Source organism: Ammodytes marinus, assembly GCF_949987685.1.
Source record: "Ammodytes marinus genome assembly, chromosome: 5".
NCBI lineage: Eukaryota > Metazoa > Chordata > Actinopteri > Uranoscopiformes > Ammodytidae > Ammodytes > Ammodytes marinus.
Genome location: NC_137234.1, coordinates 24,757,595 through 24,781,032, shown reverse-complemented (window position 1 = coordinate 24,781,032; position 23,438 = coordinate 24,757,595). Strand labels below are relative to the sequence as shown.

General features: G+C 40.5%; 1 protein-coding gene across 1 annotated transcript; it reads right to left on the bottom strand.

The window, feature by feature from the left end:
• Positions 1–149: 149 nt before the first annotated feature.
• LOC307251052 (protein FAM180A-like) lies at positions 150–3,663 on the bottom strand. The gene is made up of 3 exons (XM_080028360.1): positions 3,345–3,663; positions 827–924; positions 150–712 (listed from the first exon to the last, which is right to left on the bottom strand). The coding sequence occupies exons 1-3, from the start codon at positions 3,421–3,423 to the stop codon at positions 383–385; spliced, it is 507 nt and encodes a 168-aa protein (XP_079884486.1). The 5' UTR covers positions 3,424–3,663; the 3' UTR covers positions 150–382.
• Between the last annotated feature and the right edge of the window lie 19,775 nt (positions 3,664–23,438).

Sequence of the window (23,438 nt, the reverse complement as noted above, 5' to 3'; positions counted from 1 at the left end):
TGTACAGTAATTTGTATTCATGCTGCATAACAAGGTTGACATATAAACAAGGATGTCTTTGGTTTAAATCTTAATGTTTGATCAGTTTTGTTTGATCAGTTTTAGAACCAGGTGCTACCAGTAGATGTGCATGTAAGTAAAGATCCATGTTTTTTATTGAAGCATTCAGCATTACATCCATCATATAGTTTCATGTTCTACAGTACCTCATGTTTGAATTAACTTGGCATTGCCAGGCAATATCACTTTGCCTATTTGTTACAACAGTTTCCAATAGGACAGTTTCTGACTCAGGCTTCTGATAGCCCGCCTGCAGGTTTTTATCTAATGTTCATTATTAAACTCCAACATGGAGCCATTGTGTAACAATACTAGTATCCGTTCAGTTTGCCCCGATTAGATCCTGCTTGAGGGCTTTGTACAAACAAACCAAAGACTCTGCCCACACATCTCGTTGGTGTTTAGTAGTGGAACTGGCCGCTTGCTGGGCGGTGTATGCCAAGGTCAACATGGTGCGTTCAAAATCACTCTGCTGCAGAGGAGCAGTGTGATTTGAAAGGTCAGAGATGAGTGTTAATATGTCTGCAAGCTTCCTGGGAACACTCTCCTCACAGATGACCTTCAGGTTTCTTGTCTTGCGTAGTGAAGCCAGCTCAGCATCTTTCACCGTCCACTCTCCGTTGGCCTCAAATTGTGTGCCAGTAAGAAGGATCTATCAGACGATTAGAAGAAGAATTCATTTTGAGAATGGTCATTATATGAGGTTTTTATTTGCTGCTTTTAACATTTCAAATACTTATTGACTGCCATACTGTATGTGTCTCACCTCAAATAGCAAATGAGCATCATCAAGGGAGTTGTGGAAGTTAGGGTTGTCTACAGGTGCCAGCCCTCTTTTTATTCTGCTCGCAGCTGGGAAAAGGGCTAGAGGGTAAAGAGAGACAGTGAGAATGAGGGATGGTAGAAAAGCATGTGCAATTACCTTAGCACACCTTTTCTTTCATGTCTCATCACATGCCTTGGTCTTGCAGATTTACCGCTATGAAGACAAAGGGGCCTCTACAAACCTGTTAAATCCAAAATCCCGGTGACAAGCAAATTGCAAAATGAACCGTAAGGTGCCATGAATTACAGGTTGAAGTGGGGTGCTGACATTCTAGCACATGTCTTCAACACTATGATCTATGACATGCACACTGTACCTTTCAAAAGTCTTAAGATCTCTGACCCTACAGATGACTTCTATCTGCAGGCGATGAGACGTGACCTCAATCTTCAAAGGCAGCGAGAGGAATCAAAGGTGGAGTAACACACGGACTATACAACATCCTCCAGATGACTTCAACATGCCTGTAAGGGGCTTAGCTTTTCAGCCTCATTTTTACAGCATTCCTTAAACCCATGATTTATACCAGATTCGAACAAAAAGAGGGAAAAATCTGTCCTGTTCCTTGTATATGATTGAGCAAACTGTCCTTGAATACTATGCGGTCACATTGCTAATTGGGTCTTTAAAGTACTGGCCAAAGTCTGAAGTAAAAGATGCTTTGGCCAGCTCATAGATGATTTATCATTCGTGAGATAAAGAAAGCGGGAGATAAATTTGGAAGCACACTTCATATATCCAGTAAATTTCTGAGCCCAACTGCAAACTCCTTCGCTCCTTGCCATCCACTTGTTTATGTCAGGCTTATTAACAAGTGCAACCAGATGATCTTTTAATAGACCTGGCTGCAGGATCCAATAATCCTCCAAGTCTGTCATAATGTCTCATTGATGAGCTTCATTAATCAATACGCCAATAACCACATCCACTGTTTATCAGGATTGCCTTTTGGTGAGTCGTAGCAATGATTCACTTCAATACTCGTAAAACATATTGATGAAATATGTATTTCATCAGTGTCTGAAGTGAAAACATCTAACCAAGTCAACATGTTTGCTTATGTCTCAAAGGGTTCCAATTTGTGTCCCATAAAATGCGTTGCAGTGTGTTTCTATTTAGGAGTAAATTGTTTGAGCCAGGCTGTAATCAAACAGCGTTGAAGGAAATCGATGGCCCACATTCCGCTGGTGGAAGTGTTGATTCCAACAAAAGCAGAAAGAGTGAAGATCACAAGCCCCGTGTGATTCAGATCAAATGGTGCTCTCTTCTTAATCTATGCCGGACAACTCCAAATGCTTGGCAACTCCAGATATTTGTTTGGAAAATGTGCACATACCCAAAAAAAAACTATGCACATCAGCAAAACCGCACACAGAACACTCAGATGTTTACCAGGCTGAAACATGTGTCAAAGGGATGGCATACACAATATGTCCCTCTGATCACTCCAGATTTTTATTACGATTCCTGTATTCATTTATTTCTGTTTTCACCACTGCTTGGATTTCGGGAAATTTTGAAAGTTGACCCACACTTCCTGTCAATGGAGAAGTGTCTCTGTAGTCATTTCCATTTCCATTTGTTCATGTGTGTAGTGTTTTGGACAGGGCCCGGTTACACATTGAAACAAAACTACAGGCCCCACCTCAGATAAAAAGGAATTCCCTGACCATCTGGATTGAATATTCCAGTGGAATGCTTTTAATTTATTGAATAATATGAGTTTCCTCTCATCCTAGGACCCCCCACCGCCCCCACCCCCTTTGTTGTCCCATTAGAAACAGCCGGTGCAGAAGACATTTGAACCTTGGAGCCATACTGCATGAGAGTAAAACAGAAATGTGCTGCTCTAACTTAAAATATACTGGACATATGTTATATACTGTGTTGTATTGCATTCTGTATTATTAATTATAAAGGTGTTACTCTACACAGAGCAGGTTTCATGCAGGGAGAAGGATTGCAGTTGAATGTCTGATACATGCCCAATACACACAATGAAGCCATTCCTGTTACAAAACTGTACTTGTTCAATATTCTCTAAATTAGTTTTCAGAGAAAACTTGCATGTTTGGAAAGAAAATAAAAAGATGGGGGTCACGGCTTCTCCGGTTTCATATCACAGCACAGCTGAACCAATGGAACACTCTGCCAAATGTGCAGCCAAGACTTATTTAAACACTATTCCATAAACATTTGAAATGCATAGAAAGATCTCACGCAAAATAAACAACTGACTCAATGTTATGAAATCTCCTGTGGCATTCTCCAATGACTCCAATGCAAAACAACAGTTATCTCATAATTGGGATGAATCCACCATTACATTCTTAACATTCTCAAGATAAAATAACATTAACACTGCTGCAACACCTTTATTTTTCTCTCAAGAGAAACATATGGACACAATAACACACTTCTCTTACAGGCACGTGCACAAACTAAACTGAAGTCTTACCTTTACCCTGATGTCGCGTGTCACCTGTTTTGATGCAGCAGTAAAGAAGACCAACAATGAGCATCCTCCAGGGCAGCATGGTGGCCTGACCACTTTCACAGTGTTAGTTGCATTGATATACTGTATGCCTGAAATTCTCCTTCTACAATGTCTCTGCCTGTTAGCACCCAGGGTCTGTTGCATTTCTCCCCCTCTCCTCACTTATACCATCGCTCTTTTCTCCGTCTTTATCACTTGTGTTCTCTCACTCCGTCTGTCCTCGGGACTGTGTTTTCTCTTTCTCCCCTCCCCAGCACATCTGATCTCTCTCTCTCTCTCTCCCTCTCTCACTTTCTCTCTGCCCCGAATACTCTGTGCTTTCAGCTGCTTGTCATCAGGTTCACAGACACACTGTCCTTTTAAAATTCCTCCGCTCTCAGTCTCAACATTAACAGGTGCTATGGTAATGATATGGGAATGACATTTAAAGGCGGAGTCAGCGATACTGGAGAATGCTTGTTGTTAAAGTCCCTTTTTTGTCAAAATAGGTGAATATCTCCTCACGATCAGCTACCTGTCTATACTTTGTGTGCGCGCTGAAAAAAAAGTGGTGTTAATACACACAGTCTAGGCTCTGTAAGCTGGTATGTAAACAAAAGGTATGTCAACAAATGGGGCCCGCTGTAGCTAGCAACATACCCATTTACAGAGCCTAGGCTGTGTATTAACACCAGCTATTTCTCCAACAGCTCTTCTTCTCTTTGTGGATTATATTTTGTCTTTAAAATAATATTTTCATTATCATCTGATAATTTAACACAGGACTAACACTATGTTCCTTTATCAAATAAGAACGGTTACACAGTTCAGTGGCAACCAGCAAACCATGCTATCAGGTCCAGTATACATAGTCATTATTTTCTGCCTCAGAGGAGCTATCTGTCACTGTCATTCACAGTCTGCTCAGCCTCAGAAGCAGCCTGTTCTGTGAAACATTTTGCGTCTTTCAAAACACACATGTTGTCGCTGTCTTTTAAACAATCAGAGTTTACAAAGGCTGATTTATCTTGGCTTCTATGTGTGGCTTGCGTGAATATGTTAATTTGCCTCTTGGAGTTGTGCTTGTGTACAACTAAAGTCAGAGTTAGTTCGGTCTCTACTAACAGCGTGGTCGGAGCATATGTTACGGCGCCAGGATGCCAACCAGCAAACATCTTGGTTTGTTTTCTTCCAGGAGGACAAATGTTGAAAGTTCACACTCCAACATAAAACTCAGCGAAGTGATTTTTTTTTCTAATTATACAACGCACGCACCCCGAGTTCTGGGCCGAAAACATGTGCGGAAACCACAGAGAAAGACTTTGTTCATTTGTTTGGCACAGTTCACAAGCCTTAGGCACAGTTACCAGAGCTGTAACTATATAAAATAACTATTATTTATTAGAGCACTATTTTAGCATCATTGTATTCCGTTTTGGCACATACACTGATGCCAACGTGTGAGCAAACCACTCAGTTACATTTTTCCAAAGGTCATTTTCATGCATCTGGCCATCAGTACCACAGATGAGTTTCAGTGATGTGGCAGTCGGGCTGCTTGCAGAGACTGTGCTAAAACTGGCAAGAGAACTGTGGCCTCTGTGAAACCTCCAAGAATCACAGCTCAAGAACTTGAACAAACATATTTTTCTTTCAAATGACAACTTAAAATGAAAATGTCAGTGATAATGGGTAAGTAATTATGATCAGAAGAAGACTCGATATGTGTAACGTCACACTTCAAAGTTTCAAAGAAAAAGCAAGTTGGCAGCGCCGAAGAGAAAAACATCTAGGACAGGACATGCCTGTGGACTGACAGCTGTTCTTACATAACCCAAAAGAAAAGTGGCCACATTGTTGTGACTGTCACATCCCGATGAATTATCCATTTCTTTTATCATGATGATGATTCAAAAGTGTCTGAAATCTCCCTCCAGTGTTAAATATGTGGTTAACAGAGAAAATGTGTTTGTCTGAATCTAGCCATTTATAAAGATTCAAGATTTAAAAGCGTTAATTTTTTATACAACAATTATACAGCAGCAGTTGTTTGCTTTCTTCAACAATGCAATATAAAATAAGAAAAGCCTAAGAGAAACACACAAGTGAAGAGAGCAACCCGAGATCTAAGTGTTCTGTAGTAACCTTTTGAGATATTCACATCTTTGAGTTCTTAATTCCACTCCATCACATTATAGAAACGTTTTGAAAATATATACAGTTTTACAACTGTAGTTGCAAGTCCCTTTACAGATTGCTATTCATCGTCTTACACAATAGCTATGACACATGCTGAAGGTTAAACGACACAACAATATCCCACATATTTCAAATGAACTCCGCCTTGACATGTAGTGGAGTATTTTTTACTTGGTAGTAAATTATCTGAATACCTCCTCCTCCACCCCCAGGGAATGAGTGGTTGCATTCCGAATCACATACTCTTTCTTTTTTCTATTCTACATACTACATCCGCCGATAAAAAGAATCTGGTTAGGATGCAGTAGGCATACTATTGGGACATACTTTACTCTCTTATTTCATCATAACATTGCGCCTTGATCTTGCCTTTTGCTTTTATATCCGTCGCATCCCCGTTTGTTTTCATATGTGTATATATATGGAGGCTTCGTCGATGTGACGTCACTTCACGTGCGCACTGGATTGTGGGTCAGAATCGCCCAAATAGGATGCACTTTTCAACACTAACAATCTTGGCCGCATGAAGTAGGACATCCGGGTACTTCTAACCATCCTAAATCTGGCCACAAGAATCGGGACATCCTAAATCTTTTTTCTACATACTATATAGTAGAAAGTATGCGATTCGGAACGCAACCAGTATTTCTGGACACAGTACAGACTTTTCTCCCAGAATGCACTTTTATGCATCACACACACAGGTGCAACTAATAACATTAATTACGGCTGCATTCCATTTGGTGTGCCAGTGTGTCAGGGCCACTGTGCTGCGGATGCTTGCTCACGTTCATGGAACAGAGAGACGCCACCGATGTTGTTTGTCACAACCGGGCTTCTCACTGACAATGTGTCTGTTGTGGGATAAAAAGGAAGGAAATGATCTGACAAAAACTCTGAGTCCTAACACATGTGACTTTTGTTTTTATCTTCTTCAGAGAGTGACATGCAAAACATAGTTGCACACACACATCATTAAATAACATCACAGATGGTTTATAACTTAAAACAGGTTCAGGCATACTTTAATTACAGCCACTCCAAAGAGAAGCATCATTGTGGCCCTGTCTATTTTTATTTATTTTTTATAAAGGGGCATTTCTCTGATTTTCCACTAGAGGTTCTGCTTAACTCGCCATGAGGAGTCTAATAAAGCCTGTGAAAACTGTTGTTCAATTCCTTCTGTGGCTCTGGATGAGTTCCCCTGAGAGTCCCCTTATAATTCCCCCCATAATTATAGCAAAAATAAATTCAAATCTGAATTATATAGACATTTCACTCTATCTGGAAACATTAATGAAGAGTCTAAATGTAAATGCAAATTTGTCAGACAGACATATTAACAAATGTTCTTATGCCAAAAAGCTACTAAAATATGTAATGACTTTACGTATCCACTAGAGGGCTGCATTTATCTGCATTAGCTTTCATCTGGTTCAACTGTTGCCTCACACGAAAAGCCAGTTGAGTTTCTTCTACTTTTAAAGCACTAATATAATGACGGATTGGGTTAATGATGTGAACAGGCGTCTTTGTTTCACCGCTATTTGCTTTTGGGTGTACAATTCCACTTAGCCCCGGGAAAGTGGTGAACTCTGAATAAGTCTAGGCAAACTTTTATATGTACTGTAGGCTATGTATGACCTTCATATAAAACATCAGCCCTCTCTATGCTGAGGGTTTGTGGGGACTGTATACAGCATCCACGCACACTGGGCATTTGCCACTACACACACTGACACTGCAGACTTCCCAGCTTTCTCACGGGCCATCTGTTAGCACTATGCAGTTGTACTGTGCGTAGGCTGGTGCCTTCAGGCCAAGCCCAGTTTATGATCCGTTCAGCCACCCTCCTGTTTTTTGAAATGATACTAAACTTCTCTTAATTTCTGACTTCTGGGACCGGTCCCCGACCAGATCTTAAGCTGGCACAGCAAGGCGTCGCAGAGTCAGACTGTCAAACCCATTGTCCATCTGTTACTCATAGACACAGCTCAAAAGAGCGTAACCATGACTGTAATTAGCTGCATGGAGAAGTTCAAAATCCCCACAGACTGCAGTCTGAACGTGACTTTCTGGGACAGCCTGCATCCAATTCGCAAACCCAAAATAGCGTTGTGGATAGCATTGTGGGAAAGGAGCAGACTTTTGGATTCTGGACCGCGCACAGTTTACCGTATTTTGTCGAATGGCCGGTGTTTTTCCCGCATTTTGGTTTTAAGTTGCAAGAAATATCCAGCCATATCAGGACATCAGAACAGCTCCCGCATTGTTTCAGAGCGAGGAGAATAAATCTAATGTGATTTGATGGCGATACTTTCTCCCATGGGTTTCAAGGAGACACAAAGGCAGACTGAGCAAGAAAGAAAAAAATAGGTTAAACAGCTCTTTGTGTGGAAATAAATTACAGATGGTGGAAATCTGTGGAGTATTTATATACAAAGTATACTCTTATGTAAGAGACGAGTTGATGTTTTGAATGCAATGCACAGCTTGGTTTGACAATACTAGAAAGTAATACAATGCCTATGAAATTCAACTTGACATGTGTGTCTACTATATTTAAAATTAAATAAAAAAAAATCGACATTTATTTTTCACATTTAAAATAACTCATGAGTGCCAAATAAAAAATGTAATTAACATAACCCTGGCATATTTGAAATGCAATTAAATTACATTTATATTTGTAATTTGCATTGTGTTCAAACAAATAAATGTACTAAATAAGCTCTTTTAATTCTAGTTTAGTATTTTACAGTTTTGTTTTGTTCATGATGGCACAATGCTATGGCCTACATGTACATTAGAGAATAACATTTAGTTTTTCCACAAGTTTCTTTCATTATTAGGATTATGCCCATAAAGATTCTACCAAAACTTTCTTTTTAATATTGATATTTTTTCGGCACCGCATGCGCATTTTAAAACAAGAAATTGCTAACTATCTTTAAAAAAAATCAGAACTTTAATGAACACACGTTGTTAAATACGTTTCCATTTTACAGATCATTCTCCATTGACTGTCATGTATTGTGGGTCCTGAGCTTCCATACTTACAAGACTTGACAGAAAAATGACTGCAAGAAAATCCTTGAATACATAGCTTTGAGTTATTTCAACTCATTTCATATAATAGAGTTATTCATAGTCTTCAGTCTTAGAATACTCTGCCTCACATTCTGGACACATCCTCCATGAATCCTCATCTTATCTCTGAGGGCGACAGATGAGCTTTCTACGGTGGCAAGGCCTTGGATGTGTGCCCCTCATCACTAACATCCTGTTCTCTTATGTCTTTGTTTGTGTGTGTGTGTGTGTGTGTTCTTTTATATGAATAGACTATGCATATCTGCAAATCCCTAGCAAGATCCACAATAGTCATTTAGGCTATGTAAATCCAAGGTCTTTTCCCTTCACATTACCGTCTTACTTCCCATCCTCTTCAGTTCTCTGTGCTTATGCTGCCACCTCTCATCTGCCTTGACCTTGACATTGGCCGTCAACTGACTTCAGTAAAAGATCAGAAGGAACACTTAAATTGCAGATAATGACCAGAAAAACACACAGAAAAGACATAATCTTTTTTCAGTGCTGTAGAGGCAATATTTCGTTTTATAACTAGCTCACTTTCATCTCTTTGAAGTGACTTTGGTTCCACTTCCTCCTCATAGTTAAGCCGTAGTAATGGCACAGTAATCCGGGCAAGTGACCGTCGGGCCTCTGTTTTTTAGCCTGCGAAGACTCTTGCAGTTCAAGGCCATTAACTCAGTTATAACTGTGGGGTCCTGCTGGGAGCTTGGACGTGGGTCTGTGTCTCGCCCTACTGGCCAAAATCATTCCTTTAATCTTTTAGTGCCCATAAAAACAAAATATAATAAAGGGAAAGAAGGGAAGAAATGGCAGGCTACAGTACAGAGTGGTGTGTAAACCCAGAAATAGTTTTATACGTAGACATCCATTCCAAACATCTCATTGTGCATGAACACACACTCACACTCACACAAGGAAAATGTCAATATGAACTCGTTAGACCATATGAAGCTGATGTTTGTGTTGCCTCACTTTATTTGACATGGAGGTCAATATCCTAATGGACCAAAGTTTCATTGAAGTTACAATTAACTCCACTGACTTTCTCTATATGAACACCATATGAGGCTGATGGAAATTCGATTAGCCCCCATTAGCTTTCATTGTCGTATTCATTATTGATGACCTGACATTTCCTCCAGCTGTATTGACGTTTTTTAGTGAAAATGCCACTCTAAGATAAGGTAAGCAAGGCACTCTTTAGAATTATTATTGTTTCATTAGATTAGGTTCTAATGATTGGGACAGAACATGAAAAATGTCAATGTAAATGCTGAAAACAAGAATAATGTAAAAAATAAAAATATAAATCATTATTGTAATAATAATTTGGTAATGAATGTTGTAAACCTTGACATTTTAGTGTGTTACAGTTAGACCTACAGTGTACGTCAGGATTCGGGATGCTCAGCATTTTAGCATCGTCATATTGAGCTTGTTAGCTGCCAACGTTTAGCTCAAGTTAGGCTACAGCTTAATTGGTATTCTCTGTTTCTGTGCTGCAGGTAAAGTCTGACCTTGTCAACCTGTTATCTTTCTTTCTCAGAACCCGTGCACAGTTAAGAAGGCAAATCACGCAGACCTGCATGTGTGAAAATACAGGTAGAAGCAAAAGCCCAAGCACAAAATAATTGGAAGACAATAACATTCGAAAGGGAAAAAAATCTGAAATGATTTTGTTTTCACAGCTGTGAACTTGGCGCTGGCGCTTTGGGACGGAGTGAGTGGTATGTACAGTATCAAGCGAGCTGAGCTCAAAAAGAGGGGGGAAAGGGACTCTGAGAGTGTGCTGTTACAATGTACAGGACAGGTCTAGCTACGGCGTGCAGGGGAGATGAGACGAAGGTTAGTTGTAGGTGATTGATGGCGTTGCCTGCAGTGCTGTCATTGAGTAATTGAGCTGAAGTCATCTGAGCTGTTAGTATTGAATCAAGCATCTGTAATGAAATCACAGACCCAGGCAGTGCTAAACGCAGGGGTCCAGCTCTAATGCAGCAAGAGAGTGATGAGATTACTGCTGCACTCATGTTTCATGTCCCTGTGTCTGGGTGTCCTGGTTAGACTTCAGTGGGAAACACAGAGGTAGTAATATTCTACCTAGTCGTCACACCTAATGTACAGTTTTACTGCACACTTTGATTATATATTTTTTTTTTAAGATATTTTTTTGGCATTTTTATGCTTTATTGATAGTGCAGAGAGACAGGTGAAATGGGGCAGAGAGGGGAGTGACATGCAGAGAACGATCGCGGGCGGGAATCGAACCCGGGTCTGCTGCTGGGCCCGGCCCGGGGGGTGACGGCCTACCAACTGAGGGCGCCCCCAATTTTTTTTTTTACTATCTTTTCTTTTTTTCTGTTTGCGGGATGAAGGGAATAACAATCAGTGATTTCGAAATTTCTTTCCAAAATAATATTTTAAGAAAGGTTTATTAACTTTGTTGACTTATTAAGTTAGAATGTATCAACTAATATACATTAAATTTAAAAACAAAAACACACAAGTGGCAGCAGTGCATAGAGTACTTATTAGACAACCAAAACTGCAGAATTCCCCATCAATGTTGATTACTTTGGAGTGACAGTAGCTCAGTCCTTTGGGACTTAGTTTGGTAACTGGTGGGTCAGTGGTTCAAGTCTAGCATGGGAAAGGCCTTGCGGTGTGTACTGGTCCCTGGAGACGTGCATGGGCACAGCTGCTCAGATTGCCATCTCTATGAGACGGGCAGACTGCTCTGACGTCTGACAGAAAGGCTTTATTAAAGGTCCTGTTTGTCTGTGCATATCTGTTTTATAAAAAAATGAATTTTCCCTAGTGGATTAATAAAAGATGTGTTCTTCTTCTGTTTACAATAGAGTATGCACTTTTCAAGGTAGGTAGATGACTAATGATGAAAATGCTAAACTTGGATGACTACACCGGCCCTGTGGCAGGACTCATTGTTTTCCTGGAATCACATTTGTGCAGACTTAAGGGATAAGTCCTCTGTCACATGCAATTCAGTTGCAAACAAAACAACTCTTCCGTCTACGGGAATGTTGGATGGGTGGCTGTCTCCTGTGGTCTGACCTCTAACTGTGTCACTCACTTAAAGGAGGGTTTGGTGCAGTTTATGAGCAGGTATTTACTACTTTGCCGTACTTACGGAAAATGGCCGTCTTGAGTAACCCGCTAAAAATTTCATAGCCTTGGGGAGCATGTGCTGTGCAGCATGCATATTTCTGACATAGGCCTACAGTGCAAGCAATAACTCATACAAGAGACACAAACCAAGCAATGGACTATTCAAATTACAGAGTACATATTGATTTTGTAGGCAACACTGTATTTTGAACTATAAGGGATAGACAGTGTGAACAACAAGGCTCCCTGAGGATGAGAGAGCCGAACGGTCAACAACGTGACTAATGGTTTGTCAAAGGTAGAGACAAGGATATGAGCAATGCACTGTGATGCTAAGAACAGGATCTCAGACCTGCGGTAACACCATCTCTTCTCTCTTGGCGTGCCTGCAGGAAACCGATCATTGCTGACTCAGTGGGAAACACATCCACAGAAATTTCTCGTAGAAAAAGGCAATATAAATGTTTTCATCAGGCTTCAAATTCAATTGAAATGAGCAGGTTTGAATTGCAGCTCTCACAGCTGGTGCTTCCTCCTTCAGCTATATGGGAGATACAAACGGGATGCGAGCTTTAAGATGAGAGCTGGAGTTGGTATAATAATAACTGGTTTCTAATCATCAGCATGGTATGTGTGGGTAAATCAACAGAGATGAAGCAACATATCAACTTTTTACACTCAACTATATGATGGGAATTGTGATGGTTATAAACGAAAAAATTACAAATCGATAATTTCTTCATGTAATGGCCTTGTCTGCTGCACTGCTCATTAATCAGTTCACTTGGACAGGTTGTTATACAATTGTGCAGCGAGTGGAATTTAAAGTGGGTGAAAATACTTGGGATAATGATTTTGAAAATATAATGCAATATAAAACGGAGGCCAGATTGTCTGGGTCGCAGTAATCACGTAGATTACATGTTATTAGAAATACATGGCGTACGCGGATCAAAATTAACAAATCAAGCCAATTATCCCCGTGTCTCCCTTCCAGAACAAAATGGCAAATTGATGACTACACACAATGCAATTACCTCCCTGTAATGACTTTATCTCGTTTTGCAATTCCAAAGGAGGGAGTAGAACCTTGGCGGAGTGTCATTACAGGATTCCTGTGTGTTGTTGTGGCTCAAAAAGGTATTTGTTTTGGTAGTTCAATTAACATTCTGTGGGGAACCGTGACATTTCCTCTCTGACTCTATCTACATGGACATTAGTGAGCCAGCCCAGACAGCTTCTCGCTTTGGTGTAGTAGTGAAAGGTGATACGCAAGAGCAGCTGTTTGGTCTCTCCACAGCTCGTCTGGGCTCCTAGCACACACACACACACACACGCACGCACGCACGCACGCACGCACACGCACACGCACACACACACACACACACACACACACACACACGCACACACGCACACCTGATCAGTGTGTGTCTGTGTGGGCTGCTATAACACATTTTTCAGTTTACACAGTGATATCGTGGGGACATAACTTTCTTTTGGGGACAAAATTGGAAGTCTCCATAACGTAATAATGACATTTTAGGGTGAGGACTTGCTGTAAGGTAAGGGAGGGCTTAGGTTTAGGTTGAGGTTAAAGATAGGGTTAGGGTAAGGGTCAGGCAATTAGTGGTTATGGTTAGGGCAAGTCTCCAGAAATGAATTTAAGTCTATGTAATGTCCTCAGAAGTGATGTAAACACAACCTGTTTGTTTGGTATTTGGTGTGTTAGTGTGTGTGCGTGTGTGTGTGTGTGTGTGTGTCTGTGTGTATACTCATGTGGATACGTGTTACAGAAAGCAGTTATCACATGAATCAACCGCTCTGCAGAGGATCACCCTGCATCACCTTGTCGTCAAGCATGAACCATGTTCTTTTTTTACTTCACATTTGACTTTTTTATCCTGTTAAATCTCCAGGACTTTTGGGATCATGCATGACGACAGAAAAACAAAGTAATTAGTCACACATATGTTTCCCCCCTGTCATCTGTGAGTGTGTAAAACATAGTAGATGTAATGATAGAGCAGATTTTAATAACCATTTACATGATTTAAACGCTGTGTCAGTGTGTGTCTCCTGTGTAAAGTGCTGTATGAATAACTGTAGAATTTGTCTCCGAAGAAGTCTGGAGCGAGGATGCAAGTTTGACTGTCTGTTTAGACACAGACTGTCATAAAATCCAGACCTCACACTGCTTAAATCACATTTCTGCCACAACTCTGAATTCCCACCAAGTGCATGCTGGGAAAGAGTCCAGACCCCTGTGACCATGAAATGGAGTAAGTGGTTAAGAAGATGAATAAATAATGGAAGAAAAAATGTGCCACATTTTGTAAACCAACATTGGGTTTTTTCTTTTGTCTGTGTGCTAAAACCTCGACACGAGACGAAAAACAGAACTTGAGGAGTTGTAATGTGAGTAAATAGTCACTGACAGTATCCCTGCAGCTAAACACTATATACACTTTACAGCGGTGCACCATGTTAGCCATCTTAGTTTGAATGGTATGCATGCTAACATTTGCTAATTAGTATGATTAGTATCAACCAGTATCACATGCCTTTCAGACTTGACTTGACCCTGTTGAACTTGCCTTGCACTTCCAAATTTGAAACCCAAACTAAACACTAGACAGAGGCTATATTTTAGTGAATCAGCCTGAAATGTATCCAACAAAATGGGTTGCTGAACTTATGTCACAAAAGCAAAGTGTTGGACAAATGACACATTTTAATGGTTCATGGGATCATCAAATATATTTGCATTCATCTTCTGGGGATCATGAATGTCTGAACATTACTGAATGGTAATCCATCCAGTGGTTCTTGAGACGTTTTAGTCGTGACCAAAGTGGTGGACTAACGAGCTAACATTGAAGTGAAGCAGCTGTCAATAGATATAATGAGGTCAGAAATGTCATGTTGTTGGGGCAGAATCCTTTGAGATCAGCGCTTCATCCATGTAAAACAAACAAGCCAGGCCCGCACACGTTTGGTCTCATGCATTCCACGCTATTTAATTTACGACCATTATTACACAGTTTATATCTGCATCTACATCCATACACATGTCTGTATTTATTTAGAGGTGAAAGGAAATGTCTCCAGGAAGGGAGGTATTAAGAAAAAAAGTTTCAGTACGGTGTGAATATCCCTGTTGGAACGGCCCTCTAAATTATTTTGACTTTGTTTTTTGTTGGCTTCCCTTGGAGCCAAAAGTTGATCATAAAATGTGTGTATCGTTGACATTTGAATTCATTATATCATTATAACAATTGCAACATGTTCGTCCTTTCACTCTCACCCGTTCTAGGTTAGAGAATTTAATAGTGGCAGACAAAGCTTCTGGTTGTAAGACAGTACAGAAGGAGAAAAAAAGCTTCACTCTTAATGTTCATGTCTCATTATACCCAATGACGCACCTTCGCTAATAGAATAACTACGAAATGCAGAGAAATGCCTTATATTTAAATATCAAATGCATGTTTGTTATAATAGTACCTAGTATGTGCTCCTAAGACAGTCTTAGGTGTCTTCCAGTAAAGCTGCTGACCTTCTCCTCCCAGTGGATGCACTGTGGACATGATGTGAACATGATCAACGCTGCAGGTATCATACACTTCATTACATCAGCACATGCTTCATCTGTGGCTAGAGACGCCACTGTTATTTCCCCCTGCTGTGGCGACTAGCTCTCCACACCAGTAAACATGATGACTCAGACCCAATGCACATTAGTCTCAATTAAACTAAAGTGTTTGCTCTCCTCCAGACTGCATCCTCCCTCTCCCCCCTCTTCTCCTTCACTCCCCCATCCCTCCCTTTTCTGTCCCTTTCCTTGTTTTTTTTCCACTCCGTCCTTCCAGCAAAGCTTCATCTCATTTAATGACTTGGGTTGTCTGGTCCCGTGGGAGGTGCAACCAGTTTACATTCATTTATTCACAACTGCAGGCTGTAAAAAAAAAAAAAAAAACAGTCTTCCACTTCCCCAACCAATGGGATGTTTCCAAGGCATTTGCATCGACGCCCTTACTGTAAATCATTGGCAAAATGTTCAGTGTTTGTAAAGCCTGGTGCAGGTCTCCAGGCTCTTTGTATAAGTGCCTCAAGTGAGCACTGCAAACTTGTAGGTTTGTGCACGGATTTAATTGAATCTATAAACATATATTTACATATATAATCTTCATTCCTATGGTATATCTGTATGGAGAACTGCACTTTAAAAAGCAAACTTTTTCTAGCACTCCTTCGAGGCTGAAACGGAAATGTAAAATATGTATTTCCTCTGTGCCATGGAGCTCAACTGTTTTTCAAAAACACAGTTAGAAACACTCAAAGGAAGCCACATTGTGATACGTTCCTACATTACCATGACTGTGGGAACTGTAGTTTATCTTAGGTTTATCAGACATACACTTCTAACTAAGTACTTTAAATGTGTATAAATCCGCCATTGAAAACAGTTCCTAAAAACACACTATTATACTGTATTATACTGTCCAGCAAGGAGCACATTCAGCCTTTTTATGAAGGATACATACTGTATATATTTGAGCTGTTTTGAAATATTCACACTTCCAGTAGGAGCCAGTGGGCTTGGAGCTGAGTGCTACAGAGACAGTACAGAAATAAAAAATATATAGTGTGGATGGATGGACACTTTTTTTTCTTTCCATAGGAATTTTTTTTATCAATAAGAAAAATAAAGAACAACCTCCAGACTCACCTCTGCTGAGCAGACTCAAGCTTATTTTTTATGCAGGCTTCTCTTTAGTCTTCCTGTTGAGCAAATACAAAATGTAAATTAAAGTTTCCCCAAACCAATTGAGACACATAAGAAAAAAAAGGCTCTTGCTTTATAGTACATATGTATTGTACAGTGAACTTGTTTGACCATAATGGATTGAGAACAATACTTGTCTTTCGCATCCTCTCAGTCAAATAAATATAGGTAAATATTGAACTCTACATGTCATTGGCTTTGTAAATAAATTCTTCTCATAACTGAATCTCACTTACCCCCTGAGCACCAGAGAAATCTGGTTTGTTTACTTTTACCAAATGAATCATATTCACCAGACTACTTTACATATCCCCAGTAAACTCCCTACATTATGAGCAGTGGTGGGAGAGTGACCTCTTTCACATATACACCATACATTTTCAGAAATTCACATGTTTTCTCAAAATAGATAAATAACTTGAATACAAACAGGGACTTGGGATAATAAAGTATAAAGAGATGGTCAGATATGATTTTATGCTTCTCATTCCGGCGGAAAACAATAAATCTCATTATCTTGGGGGCTGGTCTGAGAGCAGAAAAAGAAAATACCTCTGTTCCAGTTTGGCGCTGTGTCCGCCGGCTTCCTTCCTGTCCCTGACCTCAGGGGTCAAGGCAGTGTACTGAGTGCACTCTCTAGTTTCTCCCTCTGGCCTGTCAGTCTGCCTCTTGCAAAATATCACAATCTCAAAAAGCAGTTCTTCTTCTAATGCTGCTTCAATACAACCCCTGAGCGTGATTTTTTTCCCCCCACTTGTGTATATTCAGGGGGAAAATGGCCAACACTAATGACAGTGACGTATGGCGAAGGGGAAATGGGACTTGCTACAGAAATATCACTGATTATGATCAATGCAAACAAACACCTCGGCGTTTAGAAGCGCTGCTGTACAACAGTCATATATCAATGTCTCACCGGGGTTAATGTACAGTATACACTGCTTCGGAATACTGTTTGCTATCTTTGTGGCCGATGCCATCTACACCCAGACACCATTACTCTATCCAGTGTAATAGTGCATGATGTGTTAATAATCACATGTACTTGAGTATTAGAGAGTTCCTCAGCCATATTGGAGACCACAATACCTTCGGGTAGCAGGGTTCGGTAAACCTCATTACCGTTGCCCGGAGAGAAAATCCCTTTTTCAAAGCCTCAAAGTGGACTGTAAAAGCAACTGGGTCAATAAAGCCTTTATTCGTCTATACAGAGGCTGTCAGCAGGTTCTCTCTGTTGTTTTACGGAGAGTCACTTTTGATTTAACATGTAATCCATTTCCATTCAATGCAGGGGAATGCAGAGCAGTGGAGCCTGAGCTCCCACTTGAAAGAAAATCATTTACCAAGGAAGCGCACGCTGTGACATTTAAAGAAGTCGGTGCACAGACTGTGAGGGGAAAGATAAGATCTGGCAGTGCTTTTTCTTACCTGCCACTGTTTTCTATCTTTAGCTCATCAAGTAATTTAAAGTTATAACGCTCTCTATAATCCTGAAGATTTGCTTCAAATCATGATACCCCAAATTATGATTCTATAGTTGGCATTTCGTCAGCAGCAGCCACTGAATATATGCACATAATTACCTCTGGATATATTAGTATATGGTATATTTGGTATTATCTTGTCAGTGTGCACACAGGAAATTACACTTAATTAAAGCATTTAATCCAGCACAATTTCAGCCCATTGATATCAGCCTTACTGCCTACGGTTCACTCATTTTACACTGTCAAAGCTACAGTAAACTAAGTCCCTCTTCCTCTGTTTCACATTAAAGCATGTCATGTTTTGCCTTCTCAGTTATTAACATTGCAAGGAGTTTGTTCACTTGTGCTGTAAACAGATGTGCCAGTTCCTCTTTCCTCTTGTATTCCTGACAAAGTAGCCGCTCAATGAGCATAGTATTAAACTGCACTTGCTGTTAGCATCCCAACAACGGCTGCTAACCAAAAGTAAATCTAATTGTCACAACTTCAAATTGCCTCAGAGATGTTATTGGAATTGAGTGAATGTCTTAGGTTGTGTTTGAGCTCTCACACGTAGCGGGCAAATCAAATTCTTCACTGCTCATGTTGAAATAGATGAAAGCTAAGGGGAAGACAGTTCGATGGTTTCCATAGCGATGCAAGTGAACGCCGTGTGGAATGTGTGTGTGTTTGAAGCTCTCTGTCCCACTGTGCTGTGGATCCTCGTGCTAGAGAGACCCCTATAGTGTGTGCCTATTGCACACTTTTATTATTTGCCCAACTGTTTTTTTTTTGCAGAATATTAAAGTGCTGGCTGCAGCTGCATAACTCATCACAGGCTGCCAAGAAAGGTAGTGGCCTGGTGGTGGAGGGGAGTAGCCATGCTGGTGGATGTTTAGTATAGCTGCAGTGTACGCGCTGTAAATTAAACATCAGAAAAACTTGTATCTGCCTTCAGGGCTTGAGGGAGTAGTAGGAGTGCATGTGAAAAGCAAGGCAGCCGAAGTCAAGGAGGTGAAACACATGCTGAGATGTGAAGAGGAATCAGCTGCCGATGAAGAATTGAGGATTATTCTAGTAAAGAGGATTGGGAAAAGGGAGGGTGCATGGGCAGATGAATAAACAACTTGCTTGGGTATTTTTCAAATACAGGCGACAAGTGTTCTTTCTTTAGCCGCTCCTGGTGGAAGGATACGGAAAGCTTAATCAAAAGCAGACTTCAAACAGGAGCCTGCAGTTCCCACCCCCTCGTCTTAAAGCTATAGTGCCTAACTATTTTATATGAATGTATGTCCGTAACATTCAAGCCATCGCCAAACAAGTTGTCACCAATGTTTAATGGTATGGCAGCGTTTACAAAATGGTGTCGGCCCCGACAAAATAAAATCCATGTGCGATCACCGAAGGCTCACCTCATGTACATGTGCCGACGTTTTTTTTTTTGTATTTACTCAAAATTCCTCATGGGGGGGGGGAGAGAACAGAAGTTATGCACTATAGCTTTAACCCCTTTAACTATGGAAAGCTAAATCAAAAGCAGACCTCAAACAGGAGCCGGCATTTTCAACCCCTTCGTCTTAAATAGATCAACTGGCACTTTAAGTTTTTTTTCTTTCGGTCTCCACTTTGTATCTCATCTCTCACCTCAGCTGGATCAAGCTGGAGGGTCTGGCACCAGACATCCTGATAATAAGAAGAAAATGAGAGGAGCGGAAGCCGTGAAAGGAAATATCCCTTCAAATGCAGCCCACCCCTCACCCCCTATATTCCTTTCCTCCTCTCTGTCCCCACTCACTCCAGCCTCTCAACCTCTATTCCCAGGCTGCACAGCTCTCCGGGCCCTGCATGGAGGGAGCAGGAAGCTGGTGGAGAACTGGGAGCCTGCTGCTGTCTCCAGGCCAAGGCACAGCGGGTATGAGACGTCTGCCTGGGAGAAGGTGGCCACTATCCCCGACTATGAGCCCCATTCAAACTGACAGCCAAGTTCAAGGGACCCGGGGGAAATTACAGAGTCTGAAAAAAACCCGAGCTCACAGTGGCACGACGTGAAAACCGGCACCCACTGGCTGAGCATAATAACACACATTGTGCTCAAGCAGTCCCTTCGTATGGGGAATAATTAAGTAAATCTCTATTTGGCACAGAGGGAGAGCATGGGAAAGATTTGTTGGGCTTATGTGTCTTTTGGGCAGGCTCGGTAAACCACAATCCAGAGAAGTTTTAGGCATCCAAGTTTTGTCACCAAGCGAAGAACCCACTAAACATTATCCCCATGATTGCAGATGTACATTATCATTAGTCGTTGCCTCCATCGTGTTTTATGGATGCTTTTTGAAATGTGTCGTTCATAAAACAATTGCGAGTGTAATTTGGTGTCAATACATGATCTCAAATAACTCCTCAACATCTGTCTTACTGACATGGTTCTCCGCTTTGCCACCACAGCATGCCATTATACTGCAGGGCAGATTTCATAATTGTTTCTGTGGCATTTTCCTTTGTCGAGGGAGTCTATTTCTGTATGACAATCCGGTAATCCGTAGCCAGTTTGATCTGAAAATAAGAAACTTGTGACAAGTCTCCCCGGCTGTCTGATTAGCAGTGGGCGAACAAAAGCATGTTTTATTTTCTGTGATTCGCTAGGGAAGGAGGATTATGTAGACTCAAAGACAGGCAGCTAAATGCAGCAACCTTCGGTTGAGCTGGTTTCACGTAATTGAAAACACACTGGTAACTTGCATTCTTGTGGTTGGGAAGAGGCTTGTTTTCAAGAGGTTTACTCTCTCTCTCTCTTTTTGGTCCTGTCTGTGTGTGTCATATGTGAATTATAGTGGAGGAATAAGATTTAACATCCTCCTCTCTGTTCTCACACTGAGTGCTGTAGCGTTGTGAAATGTTTCAAACAGTAATTATATGCAAATAAATTGTTTTTTTAATGTGCTGCTGAGAGCTGGTTTTGTGTTGGTCCCAAGGTTTCCATAAAACATGTTTTGGATCTTTGGATTTGAGTGAACTGTATAGTAAGCCCTTTGGGATGATTGGGTTGATTTAAAAGTAGTCATCAGATGTTAATTTATGACGTGCAGATGATTTGAAAAGAATAAAGTTACATTAAGTAAGAGAGCGATTTAGGCATTTGTAAGATCTTACTTTTCAACACCATAGCCCAAATATTCCCCCTAGCTTCTTAAAGGGACAGTTCACCTAAATGTTTCACTACAAGGACTACAGTTAGGTAGCTTTGGTTTTTATATGTGGTCTTTTTAGCAATCCTTAAGACTCTTGCTTTCACCTAACAGAATAAAGTTGAATGGAACTTAATTTGCGATGATCACATCATTAAAAAAACGACCTATTGATATAACGAAGACAATGCTAAATGTTACAAATGCTAAATAAACAGCTGCAGACTCTTAGTCTGTTTTAAATGTAATTAGTGACAAATGAAATACCTCACCTCTATTGAATATAAATAAGACATCCTCAAACCTGTGTTCTTTCTGCGTGACTGCATAGATAAAGTTTACCATCCGACCCATTAATAAGCTTCATAATTAAATGCAACATGCTTAGAACAACTGCACATTAATATCCATTTTCTGCTTTTTCCCTGCTTCATTAAGCTTTATCACACTTGGATTAATATGCTGAAAGCAAACCTACTACCGTTTTTTATGGCTGCATCATTACATCAAATGGAAGGCCTTCGTGTATTATTCTCTACCCAGTTTCCTGACATTTTGAGTATCCCTGGGAACTTGCCCAGATTTGAAAATAAAGTACGTTTGTTTTGAACAATGCTCGTTTGTGCATCACAAGTACGTAACCAAACAATCCCAAAGGGTTTGTGTGGTTGAATGGTATTAAATATTAATTATTTACTGTTTAGTGCTGTTTGCTATGGCTCACTGTTTTAAACTAAAAGCCTTCTACGCCTTGTTCCTTTCAGAGCTTCCTCTTTCCGTTTGGTCGTCTGTTTCACCCTCACAACAAATGATGGATAGTCCCAATGCCCTGTGAGAAGTGACAGCTGGTCCCTCATCCTCTACAGTGGCCTGGCTAACCAGAGAGCTGTAATCAGTTTTGACTGGACAATATCCACGAGAAGTGCAGGCTGAGGGCAAGGTGTCCCGCTAGTGTTATTACAGAGATATTAAAGGGATCTGTCTTCATCTTTATCTTTGGAGAGTTTTCTTTCTAATCCCCCCTCAAAGAAGGATGGCTATCCCCTGTGTTGGTCTTCCTCATATAAAATATTGAGGGATGAGAGCCTTGACACACACTCATAAAGCCGATGGGAGGAGACAATCCTGTTATTTGTACGGGATATTGCACACCCTTCCTGGAACAGTTTTCAGGGTCATGTAATGTGTGCTGACATACATAGATGAAACTTCTCCCTCTAGATCCTCTGGGTGTTTTTTATTGATCAAACGCGAGACAAACTTTTGGAATGAATTAGTGACTGAATAAATCTGAGATAAAAAGATTAAAAAAACTCCATCCATCAGAAAGGAAAAATACTCCACAAAATATTACAATTTTAACAACCACAGCCATAATCTTTGCTCAGTGTAAAAAACTTAAGCCGTTCCATTATTCAAAATAGGGATATCTAGATCCATAATTTAGAGCGTTCTGCGCTTGTCTGCCAGAGATAGCGGCAGCACAATAATCCTGTTTCTGTCAAATATGTATTTATACATAATTCAAAAAAGCAACAGGGAAAGAGTTACACAACCTTTTGTAGGGTAGGTAGAGTATGCTGGCATTCATGTAAAAGTGTGTATATATAGAGAGAGAAAAGGGGAAGGAGAACCAGATTATAGCTTTATAAATTATGAAAGATTGATGGGTGGGTGCAAGTGGAAACTGAGATTAGGTTTTAAGACGCGGCCTGTCATGCTGAATTCTTCATATTATGTGACTGTGTGACTATCCGACTGCTCCTTATATTTTCAAAGCCTCTTACTCCCATGAGCATGACGTCCAGGGATGAGCACAGGCAGCATGGAGACTTCAGACCCTTCTTAGTTACCACACATCTAGTTTTAGGGATTTTGCTTGTTGGTTGTCGGACTAACAGCAAAAGTCAGATTGCCACCCCAGTACATGCATCAGTCAGAGTTTAGTCTATGTCCAAAAAAAAAATTCAAAATTAGCCAGTTCTTTTTAATCATTACAGAGAAAAGGTTGAGGTCTGGAAAAGCAGCGGGGTCCACGTCATTGCCTTGACTATTATCGCTGTCCTTTAATTTTTACTGCCAAAACAGATGGTTTGTTTGTTCTCTATCTCTGTGCTTTATGGTCATATAACCTCCATGTGTATAAATAGATGCTGACATTTCCTCGTTTTTTTGAGCAACAAGCGATGAAGTTTCGTTTAGAGGGCTGCTATTATCACAGAGGGTG

Bases quoted from the DNA above. Each gene is read 5' to 3' on its own strand.
- LOC307251052 (XM_080028360.1), bottom strand. From the start codon at position 3,423: ATGCTGCCCTGGAGGATGCTCATTGTTGGTCTTCTTTACTGCTGCATC. The intron at 925-3,344 runs GTAAGACTTCAG...TTTACCCTCTAG, and splicing joins CACGCGACATCAGGGTAAAG to CCCTTTTCCCAGCTGCGAGC. The intron at 713-826 runs GTGAGACACATA...ATCGTCTGATAG, and splicing joins ATGCTCATTTGCTATTTGAG to ATCCTTCTTACTGGCACACA.